The sequence below is a fragment of the Narcine bancroftii genome, chromosome 7 (genome assembly GCF_036971445.1).
Source record: "Narcine bancroftii isolate sNarBan1 chromosome 7, sNarBan1.hap1, whole genome shotgun sequence".
Taxonomy (NCBI): Eukaryota; Metazoa; Chordata; class Chondrichthyes; order Torpediniformes; family Narcinidae; genus Narcine; species Narcine bancroftii.
Window position 1 is genome coordinate 43,086,332 of NC_091475.1, and position 12,075 is coordinate 43,098,406.

The window sequence follows — 12,075 nt, forward strand, 5'->3', positions numbered from 1 at the left end:
GCAATAATGAATGGAAGATTCAATTATTCCTGTGGAAAACCAGGTTACAAATCCAATTCAGTCTGATGGAAAGGACTTTTTGACTTTGTTTGGTGATAATAAAATGTTTACAATGAGTTGCTAGTTTGTTTATATAACTTTAACTTTCTTTAAAGGAAATAAAAATGGAGGGGGGGGGACAAAATGGATTGCTAAGCAGCTATGGAGCAAAACGGGAAAGTCTGTAGTAAAAACACAAAAATGTTGGAGGAACTCAGCAGGCCTTGCAGTGTCCATTGGAGGTAAGGATATTTTACCGACATTTTAGGCCTGAGCCCTTCATCAAGGTATAAGCAAAAATCAGGCAAGGATCTTAATTAGAGATGAGAGATTAGGGGGGAAGAATGGTAGGGGGTGGGGGAGTCCAGGCTAACAGACAAAAGGTGTTAATTATATACAAGATGAGAGGTGAAAATTGATTTTGCCACTGTGAAAGGAGGCAGACAGAAAGGGAAAAAGAGAGAGACAGAGCGAGCGGAAAGGAAACAAAGGCATGCAGATAGGGGAGGATGGTTTAATGGAAATCATAGAATTTAGTCAGAGGGTGGCTAGATGGAAAATGAGGTGGTCTCAGTCTGGCAGTGCATGAGACCGTGGACAGACACATCAGCAAGGGATTGGGACAGGGAATAGAAAAGGGTGGCCTCTGGGAGATCCACGCTATTGTGGCGGACAGAGCCAAGAGGATGGAGATTAATTTGGGCAGCATGGGATCATGGCCTGAAAAGTGCTGTTTGTCTAAATTTATTAAAAAAAAACCTTAGCAATGAGCTCAGGCCTGAAGCATTGGTTATACAGCGTTACTTCCTATGAACATTACAATATCTGCTAAGTTCCTCAAGATTTTGTCTTTTTACTAAGCCACAATCATCAGTTTTACATTAGTATAAGCAATTCAACATATCCCCTGTGGGATGAAATTCTTTTGTATTCACAGGTACAAACACTGTCCCTTCACTTCATATTGTTTGGAACAAATTAGGAATATGGCCTAATGAGATCATAGGGCAGTAGGTATGAGACGTATAAAAATGAACCCACCATAGCGTTGAAGCAAAACCATTCTGTGGGTAGATAATGTGGATTTGCTAAAGCTAAAGATGATAATTCACAGTGGGGATGCTTAATGCTGCCACAGGGCACAGAAGTGCAGTGAAATTCCATTCCCCTTCCACAACTTGATGATCAAAAAAACCCACAAAGTGTTGTGAGAGAGGGAAACACTTAATGCACCTGAACTTGTGTTATACAAAATAGCAAAAGACTTTAATTCATATTTAAGTAATCTTACAAATTAAATCTTCATGGCTCATGTCAAGAAACTCAAGCTGGTATAAGCTAAATTGGGAATTGTTCATGTGCTCAGTTCTAAAGTTACCTTTTGTAATGTATTAATGATGAAAACTGCCACATAAATTACTTTTTACATTGACCTTGGCAATATTTATAGTGATTTAAACATTGATGTATTGTCTGACACCACTTAAATACTCAGCACAAGCATGTAATCTGATAACAGGAAATCAGTTTTAACACTGGTTTACAGACTAAGGAATTGATTTATACTATCAAGTTGCTGCTCATATTTGAGTAAACATACATTTCCTGTCATGAAGAAGTGGGGAGTCCCTCCAAGGCCACCAATGAGATATATTACTGCTCTGTAAACAAAAATGGCAGCTTACAGTGACGACTCTTTGTGTACAGTTCTGATGGGAATTATTGCTTATTTCCATTCAGAACTATTGAATCTCAAACCCATAAACATGGGAAAGAATTTACCTGTGAATGAAGATGTCCTAAGATCGCTAGCAGATCTCGCAATTGACAGAAATGGCAAACCCTGTTGGACCATGGTAGCTTTAAACAGCCAATGCACAGGCAAGTTAAACACTGCGGGAGTTTCAAACAGCCAGCGAATGGCCCATTTAAACTCCACGGGAGTTATGAGCAGCTGGCACACAAGCCATTTGTACACCGTAGGAGATTTAAAGAGCCTGGGCATGGGCCATTTGTAGACCATGGGAGATTGAGCGGCTGACCCATGAGCCTTTTAAAGAAGTCCCAGTCCAGCTCCCTGACTTGGAACATCTGGCGAGCAAGGTAGTCCATTCTACCTGCTGAGGAAGTTCATCATCATCATCCCAATCAAAGTGTACATTCCGCCCCAGGCTAATATCAGGCTGGCACTAGAGGGATTAACAACCACAAGACAGCACATCCTGATGACATGGTAGGGAACTTCAATCAGACCAACCTGAAGAAGTCTCCAATGAATTACCACTAATATGTCACCTGAGAGACCGGAGTAGCAACATATTCAACCACCGCTACACCACCATGAAGAACACCAACTGAGCCATCTCACGTCAGCACTTCCGCAACTCTAATCACCTGGCTGTACTTCTACTCCAGATGTACAAGCAGAGACTGAAGACCACAGTACCAGTGGTGAAGATGGTGAAAGTATGATTGAGGGAGGAGCAGGTGCACCTGCAGGATTGCTTTGAATCAGTGGACTGGACAATATTCAAGGACTTATCCTCAGACCTGAATGAATATGCATCAAGCGTCACCAACTTCATCAAATCCTGCATGGATGTGTGTGTGGGCTGGTGGTATATCTAACCCTAACCCAAATAGCACTTACGGCATGCACTGAAATCACCCCTCCGTTAAAAAAAATCACACATAAAGTTGACAGTTGGGTGATTCTCATACACAATTGGTTGGCGCTAACCGCTACCTTGACCGTGCTGCCCAACATATCTTTGTAAATTTCACGTGTTGCGTTGTAATTTATTAAAAATGAACCAGTGGATTAATTCCCAGCCAAGTCCCTAGACTGAGCTTTAGTAAGTGAAAGGTCCCCCCCCCCTCGCTCTTCCCTCTCTAATGGGACCCTCCATTGCAAACCATGCCACACCACGTTGAAGTTTATTATTCCCAGTCACCAAGACATGAGATGGTCCAGGCTCCAGCCCATGTTCAAGTGACCCAAGCCTTGTGTTTATTACCTGTTGTTTCCAGCTGGAAGCTGCAGCCTCCACAGGCAAAATGGCCCTCTTCCTTACATATAATCCCCCATGCATCTGGAACTGCATATGGATAATGAAGACAGCCATTGCTCAGTTTACCCATGCCCAGGAGTTTGTGAATATTTCAATTCAAAAATTAAAAATCGCAGACAGAATATATACACTTTGATTAGGAATGCATTTTAACAATCTGTTCACTCACAAGATGACCAGTGCCTGTGCATCAGATATTTAACCATGTGAAAATACATTTTTAAAAATTGCTTTGCACATGTAATTATTGCTACTTGTTATTAAAAAGCCTTTTTATAACAATAGGTATCTCCCATGATAATCAGCTTCTTGCACTCGCACTCAGAAACACTGGAAATGCAAGTGTAGACAGCGGGAGAGGTGACAACACCCTTCCATTCACCCAGCGCCTCAGGCAGACTGCTTGACTACACACAGCACCGCAAAGATGCCAAACCCTTGTCAATAAGAGAGTAGGAGGCAATGCCAGCGACTGCCAGGGCACACAGATCGAGCTTGGTGATGATGGCCTGGCTCTCAGGCAGAAGCAAAGGATGGCTGTGACCTGACCAACACTGGAACTAAGACCGAGTTCCGCAGTGGGACACACATGTGATGGCCCTTGGCCCCTACATAACCAGCAGCATGCCGGACTGCGGCACCCTGAACCATCCCCAAAATCAATCACCGTGGGAGCCCTGGGTGGTGCCACCCCTGGGTAGTGATGGGTATGGGCTGCTAAGCAAATCAAACCAAAACACCCTCCTGGGAGTAAAATTCCAAAGTCTGCAGACACTGTGAAACAATGCTGGAGAAACTCAGCACAGCAGGTTAAAACAGTGAGCAAAAATATTGGGCGGGCGAGGCAAGGATAGTGGCGTCCACCTTTTAGTGACGCCCAGGGCTGCTTTACCCTAGATACACCAATGGTTTAGGTCCACGTTCACAAACTGGGAGTTCCCCAACCATAAACCTTGCAATTTAAGGCTAGGGATCCAGATCTCTACAAGAAGTCCAGGTATGACTTGCAGAAGGCCATCTCTGAATCAAAGTGGCAATTCCAGAGGAAGCTAGAGACAGATACACGCCAGCTATGGCAGGGAATGCAGGCCATTATAGCCTACAAAATGAGGGTGAACATAATAGGTGGCTGCGATGCTTCACTACCCAATGAGCTGAATATTTTCTATGTCTGCTTTGAGAAGGAGATCAACAGTGGCCTCGAGAATCCCTGCAAAGGCTAGGAACCTGTGTTATATGTTTCTAGAACATCATTCATGAAGGTGAACCCTCGCAAGGCGACAGGCCCTGACGACGTACCTGGCAGGGTACTGAAAACCAACCAGCCAGAGTGTTCACGGACATTTTCAACCTCTCATTACTGAAGTCAGAGGTTCCCACCTCCTTCAAAAGGGCATCAATCATCCCAGTACCCAAGAAGAGCAGACTGAGCTGCCTCAATGATTATCATTCGGTAGCACTAACATCTACTGTGATGAAATGCTTTGAGAGGGTGGTCATGGCCAGAATTAACATGTACTGTACCTAGGCAGAGTTCTGGACCTCTGCAATTCTCCTATTATCATAATCACTCTACACCAGACACAATATCACTGACTCTCCATTCACCTCTGGATCACCTCAAAAACTGCTTTTCTTCCTTCAACACCATTACTCCCTCAGTGCTGGTCAAGAAGCTACAAACTGAAGGCTTCTGTACCCACCTCTGCAACTTGATCCTTAACTTTCTCATCAGAAGACCACAGTCAGTACAAATTAGAAAGAATGTCTCCTCCTCCCTGACTATCAACAGATGCACACCTCAAGGATGCGTGCTCAGTCCACTGCTCTACACACTCTACACCCATGACCGCATGTCTACGCACAATTCAAATGCAATCAAAATTGCTAATGTCACCACATTTGTTGGCAGAATCACAGGCAACAATGAGGAACTGTACAGGAGGGAGATAGATCAGCTAATTGAGCAGAGTCCACCAACAACTTTGCACTCAGTTAGCAAAACCAAAGAGATGATTGTGGAGAACACGAACCAGTCCTCATCAAGGGCTCAGCAGTGGAAATGATCAAGAACTTCAAATTCCTGGATGTCGACATCTCCGAGGATCTGTGCTCGAGTCTCCATGTCAATGTAATCATGAAGAAGGCTCTCCAGCAGCTATACTTGGTGAAGAGTTTGGTATATTACTGAAGACACTCAAAAACTTCTACAGGTGTTCTGTGGGAAGCATTCTGGCTGGTTGCATCACTATCTGGTACGGTGGTATCAACACTCAGTACAAGAAAAAAACTCCAGATGGTTGTTAACTAATTCCTTGATATCAAGGGTACAAATCTTCACTCCATCGAGGACATCTACATGAGGTGGTGTCTTAAGAAAGCAGCCTCTTTCCTCAAGGACCCCCACCACCCAGGCCATGGCCTCTTCACTCTGCTACCATTGGGAACAAGGGACAGGAACCTGAAGACAAGCACTCAGTGGCACAAGAACAGCTTCTTCCTTGCTGCCATTGGAGTCCTCAATGAACAATGAACAATAGACACTGCCGAACTTTGACTTTTTCTTGCACTTTTTTATTGATTTTGTCAGGTGGTTTATCTGAATGTTTGCATTCTGATGCTGCTGTAATAAATTCTGATTCTGATCATTTCTTCACTTACCCAGTGGCATGAGCCCTGTGGAGCTCTTGATTCTGGATGCATGATAGGTGGGAAGTATGACTGGGTTGCATACCTGTCACACTGTAATGCAGGTGTCCCAAGGTGAGCTTGAGGAAAATGGAAACCTCCCTTGGGGCATAAGGGTAAAAGCTCACTTGATCTTGATTTTCAGTATGAATCAGACTGTGAAAGCGGAGCCTCACAATCATTTTGAACTTTTTGGTTTCAAGCAGGAGGTGTCAGAAAAGGTACCGCAGGGATAGTCGGCTTGTGGCAGCCAACCATTCATAGCAAAGTTGCACTTTGACCTTTCTATCATTGTGAAGCAGAATTCACCAAGCGTTGGATTGTTTACCCACTAACAGGGAATGTGATCTGGGTTTAGACATCATGAGACAGGTGAGTTTTACCTTATTGTGTTGTTGCACTAGTAACCCTTCTCAAGTATGAGAGGAACTGTAGATTCAGACATTTGGTGGTTGTGCTTGGCTGAACAGCCAATGGTCTGAAGTTAGCATCTACAGGATTTGTACTGAATGTGGCGGATCGCTGATTGGCCTGGGATATCGTCTGCCCTGTGGGGCCTGTGGTATAAAGTAATCCCAGTCTGAGTGGTCTTAGTCAGAGTAGTTCCAGCCTGGAGTGTGGACAAACAGGAACTGCATGTTCCTGGGGAATTTAGTGCCAAAACTGAAAGTCATCCTTTGAGCCAAACCCTTCGTTGGCAAACCATACAGAGGGTTTACTGGCCTCCTCTCAGTGGCTGCAGACCCCAAACACTTCCCTTCTCAGCCCCAGCCATGCCTATGTTCTTGGGCCCAGCCCGTCAGATCATACCGGGGTCAGGTGATGAACCAGAAGGAAATAGGATGGCAGCAGTGAGCACTAGCTGTCAATCAAAACCTGGGGGTGGGGAGCAGGAAGGGCGTTGCACTGCACTTGCTGTTTTCTTGGCACGGAGTACATGATCTCGCGAGGATCCCACCACACTGCTTTCTTCCTCTCTTAGGTGTAGAGAGGTTGACGGTGGTGGAGTGCAATGTCAGACATGCCTCATCTGTCTGGAAAATTAAGCAGCGCAGCTCCTCACCACCACTCCCCCACCACTCCCCCCCCACCCCCATTCTTGTCAGCAGTCTGGCCAGCTGTTTGACATTTGGGATCTGGCTCTGTTTTTCCTTCCCCTTTGGTTTGAACCCTGGCTAAACTCCCTCAGTGGGATGGCACCTCCTACCATGCCTGGTTCATGAATTGCTTGAGTTGGACTTGGTGACACTGGTGGAGTTGTTTCATGAGTTTGTACCCTCCAGCCTGGACGGAACTTGATACATGATCTGGATGGTTTTTGATTAATGATTTAGTCCCCTACTCTAGTCCTTGTGCACCCAAATTCAACTCCAACTTGATCTATATATTTGCTGATAACATGAACATTGTTGGCTGAATAACTGGAAATGATGAGTCAGAAAATGGGATGAAGACGAAAATCTGGTTGCATGGTGGCTGAACAACAATTTTATTCTTAGTCACTGAGACCAAGCGACATACTGTTGATTTTAGGACAGAATGACAGAGGGACCCATACCTGTTTGCATTGGTGGGAAGGAGGCAGAGAGAGTCAGAACCTTCATGGTCCTGGGAGTCCATACATCAGAAGATTTTTTCTGGAGCCAGCACATCAAGGCAACTGTGAAGAATTCACACTAACGCATCTACTTTTTAAAGATTCTGAGGAGATTTGTCATGCCGTCAGATACTATTTCAAATTTGTATAGATACACGGTGGAAAGTATACTGACAGGTTGCATCACAGTCCGGTTTGGCAAATCAAGAGCCCAGGAATGCAGAAGGCTGCAGAAGGTAGCAAGTATAATCAGGTCCATCATAGGCTCTGACCTCCCATTCACTGCAGATGTGAAGTGCTGCCTGATACCTTTGGGAAGAAGGTACAGAAGCCTGAAAACCAGCAACTCTTGGTTCAAAAACAGTTTCTTTCCAATGGACATCGGACTCTTGACCCTCCCCTTGATATACTCATCATAGACTCTGCACTATTGCAAGTCAGTTTTGTGCACCTGAATTATTGTGAATATTATCTGTCTTATGTATTCATTATTTCTTTTAACTTAATTCAAATAGTTTACTATTTTAATTTTTCTCTATAAGCGACTGTTCGGCTGCAGAAAGTAAAAGTTTTGGGCATATGTACATTGTATGATGTGTATCACAATAAAAAGGAGTCTCAGAGCCAGCATCACCAGGCTAAGGAAACAGCTTCTTCCCATGGGCAGTGAGAATGCTGAATGACCAAAGGAACTGTTCGCACTAACCATCTGAGACTCTTGTATGTACCAATCTTTATTATTTATTTGTACAGATGAAATATTTGTCCTGTATACCATATGTATTATTTGCCTGTATGAGTTATGTCTAGTTGTATGTCTGCATGTTTCCACCGAGGACTGAACAACATTGTTTCGTCGGGTTGTTCTTGTACAATCAGATGACAATAAACTTGACTTGAAAGTCATTACCCTATTACGATGATTCATTGTCACTGATAAAATTCTGCTGAACCTGAATACCATAGGTTTCCTCTTGTCCACACTTGTCTTAAAAGTCATGTGCACCCCAGTTAAGGGCATTAGGGCACAGCAGGCCTTAGCTATACCATCAAATTCAACAAATGTCTCTTAAATGCTGGGAATGGAGGCATGCATTTGTCTACATGACTGGGTGCAAAACTGGTACAAGAAGAGCCCATATTTATTTTTGATGAAGTTTTAGAGGCGCTGATACATGAGGTGAGAAGTGTTCTTTCATTTAGGAAGCAAAGTAATATTAAGGAAAGGTGCCCAACATTATTGAACACTAGTGTAAGAAAAAAACAATACCATAAGCCTAAGTCCTGGCTAGAAGTGTAAAGATTCACCAAAACTACCAAAAATTTTACTCTCTCTTTCTACTGTTCTTTATTCAACCCAGCAACATCCAGAACTTGTCAATGGTAGTTCGAATGTTATTTTCTCAGGTGTAAAAAGTGGATACATTAAAACACACAAAAGGCACCCATGCATGTCGGACCAATGTATAAATATCATATTTCAGCTTTGAGATAAATTGCAGACCTGAGCTTTGCTATTAATACTAACCAAGACAGAGTGTCATTTTTACAGTGCTTTTGATGGCCTTGGAAACACCAAAACTTTGCACAACTAATTCAATATCTTTCAAAATGTGTTCCTTCCAGTGACTTGTGAGTTGGGAATTGGACCACCAATCTTTTCACAGTAAGCACAGCCAATTGTCAATGTGATAATGACCAGAGAGTCACAATTTAATGATTAGATGAAGTGCAAGGTACTCAGCAAGGTACCAAAGAGAAGTCTCTCTCTCTCTCCCTGTTCTTTGATCTGCATCATGGGACCTTTCTCTTCCAGCTAGTTTTAAAGTTTCAACAAAAGCTGGCACATCCAACAATTCAGACCATCTTGTATGTACTTGATGATACAGTTCCAAAGACAATTCACCAGTTGTTTCTGTTTGGATGTTGACTTTCTGCCAGATGATTCTGAAACCACTGCACCTATATAACTATTCATTGAATAACAGCCTGGCCGGAGAACATCAGTTGGTAACTGAATCATAAGGAGTTTATAAGCATGAATATACTGCTAAAACAATTAGGTCATTCATGATAGTAGGATGAGGTGCATTCCCATTTCTGACTTTTTTCCCCTCAAATTCTCATCAACACCCCAAAATTCTACAATCTACCAACCCATAGGTCATTGGGAGGTGGAAGGGAATTGGAATTCATGGGGAAACCCATGGAGTCACAGGAAGAATATGTGAACTTCACACCAGAGTTAAGAAATAAATCTAGGTAACTGAAGCAGTGAGGCAACAGATGTACCAGCTATCCCACTGTGCCTTTCTGTAACACAGATGGCAGTCTCTTCAATCTGAGGCACCTGCAAGCTCACACCAAGACACAAGAGCAACTTGTCCGTGAACTACTCTTTGCAGACAATGGTGCTTTAGTTGCCCATTCAGAGCCAGCTCTTCAGCGCATGACGTCCTGTTTTGCGGAAACTGCCAAAATGTTTGGCCTGGAAGTCAGCCTGAAGAAAACTGAGGTCCTCCATCAGCCATCTCCCCACCATGACCACCAGTCCCCCCCCCCCCCACATCTCCATCGGGCACACAGAACTCAAAACGGTCAACCAGTATACCTACCTCGGCTGCACCATTTCATCTGATGCAAGGATCAACAAAGAGATAGACAACAGATTCGCCAAGGCAAATAGCGCCTTTGGAAGACTACACAAAAGAGTCTGGAAAAACAACCACCTGAAGAAACACACAAAGGTCAACGTGTACAGAGCCGTTGTCATACCCACGCTCCTGTTTGGCTCTGAATCATGGGTCATCTACCGGCATCACCTACGGCTCCTAGAACGCTTCCATCAGCACTGTCTCCGCTCCATCCTCAACATTCATTGGAATGACTTCATCACCAACATCGAAGTACTCGAGCTGGCAGAGACTGCAAGCATCGAATCCATGCTGCTGAAGACCCAACTGTGCTGGGTGGGTCACTTCTCCAGAATGGAGGGCCATTGCCTTCCCAAGATCATGTTCTATGGGGAGCTCTCCACTGGCCACTAAGACAGAGGTGCACCAAAGATGAGGTACAAGGACTGCTTAAAGAAATCTCGGTGCCTGCCACATTGACCACCGCCAGTGGGCTGATATTGCCTCCAACCGTGCATCTTGGCGCCTCACAGTTCAGCGGGCAGCAACCTCCTTTGAAGAAGACCGCAGAGGCCACCTCACTGACAAAAGACAAAGGAGGAAAAACCCAACACCCAACCCCAACCAGCCAATTTTCCCTTGCAACCGCTGCAACCGTGCCTGCCTGTCCCACATCGGACTTGTCAGTCACCAACGACCCTGCAGCAGACGTGGATATACCCCTCCATATATCTTCATCCGCAAAGCCAAGCCAAAGAGAGAGACTGTTTGTACACTGGTTTCAATTCACCAACTTTCAGGGGGCTTCTCCAGGTATACCTTATTCTCAGTTGTCTTTTGTCTCCTGTTGATGGAGAATCTGCACTGTTTGCTGTTCTTTGCAAAGATTCCAGGACCAAGTCAAGTCAAGCTTTTTGTCATCTGCTTACACAAGTACAACCCGATGAAACAACGTTCTCTGGTCCTCATTGCAAAACACGCAAACACACAACCAGACATAACACACATACAAACAATACATATGCAGGACGCATTCATAAACCCAAGTAAATAAATAAATATTGTTGTGCAGATATGAGACTCTCAAATGGTTAGTGTGAGCAGTTCCTTTAGTCATTCATTGTTCTCACTGCCATGGGAAGAAGCTGTTCCTCAGCCGAGTGGTGCTGACTTTGGTACTTCTGCATCCATTTCCAGATGGGTGCAGGTGAAAGATGCTGTGTGCAGGTGGAAGGGGTCCTCAGTTATTTTGCATGGTATTTTTCAGACCCTAGGTGAACAAATCTAGGTTTGGTACTGTGATCATGCACTGGGAAACTTCAAGGTTGATATGTAATGCACAATTAGTCCAAAACTTGAAAAATATACAAAGATATGATGAATACTCAATGAAATATTTCATTAAAAAGGAACATGGCTTTTTTACCTTTAATGAGAAATTCTAATTGGCCACTGTTAATAGAAAATCATCAATTGTTACATCATAGAAACCATTCATTTGACCTCTCAGGTCTGCAGAGGGATCTTTCTCTGCCCATGACACCTCATTTAATTCCACCCACCTGATTCCTAGTCATACACTTCATTTTCATGCAACCATCTAATATTAAATGGAGGTCCTGAGCCTAATATGAAAGGACAGTGAAGTAAATCAACACTGTCCCTAATTATAAAGTACATGCACACAATAATGTTTACCTCTAGGTTGGGACTGTAGTTTTTGTATGGCACATTGGTGAAGTTCGTCTATACATGGTGGTCTGTTTGAAGAATGAAATAGCTCTTCCTGCTGATGCCATGGAATTTGGAAGTGGACTGTTAGCTTACTCTCCCTGTCCAGGTTTGACACCGCTGAAACACAAAAACACCAAGTTAGTTCTCATACTGTACGCCCATTGTTATGATGCATTCAGCAATAGAAAGACTAGTTAACAAAACAAGATTCTGGCAGATGGAGTATAATATTGGTAAATTAAGAGCGATTTTCTTTGGAAGAGACAATCAGATTATTGTCTAAATATTGAAAGATTACAGCATGCTGTTGTGC

General features: G+C 43.7%; 1 protein-coding gene and 1 long non-coding RNA gene across 21 annotated transcripts in view; one reads left to right on the forward strand and one right to left on the reverse strand.

The window, feature by feature from the left end:
• Positions 1-12,075, forward strand: part of LOC138738833 (uncharacterized) — a 193,950-nt gene that overhangs the window by 95,855 nt on the left and 86,020 nt on the right. The window lies entirely within an intron of this gene.
• LOC138738824 (actin remodeling regulator NHS-like) overlaps positions 1-12,075 on the reverse strand; it is a 443,489-nt gene that overhangs the window by 79,533 nt on the left and 351,881 nt on the right. For all 10 annotated transcript variants that reach the window (XR_011341787.1, XR_011341788.1, XR_011341789.1 and 7 more), the window contains exon 2: positions 11,727-11,879. Coding sequence is in view for 7 of the 10 variants with exons in the window: in XM_069889837.1 (XP_069745938.1) it covers positions 11,727-11,879 (153 nt within the window). In the remaining 3 variants the exon portion in view is untranslated. The remainder of the gene's footprint in view (positions 1-11,726; positions 11,880-12,075) is intronic.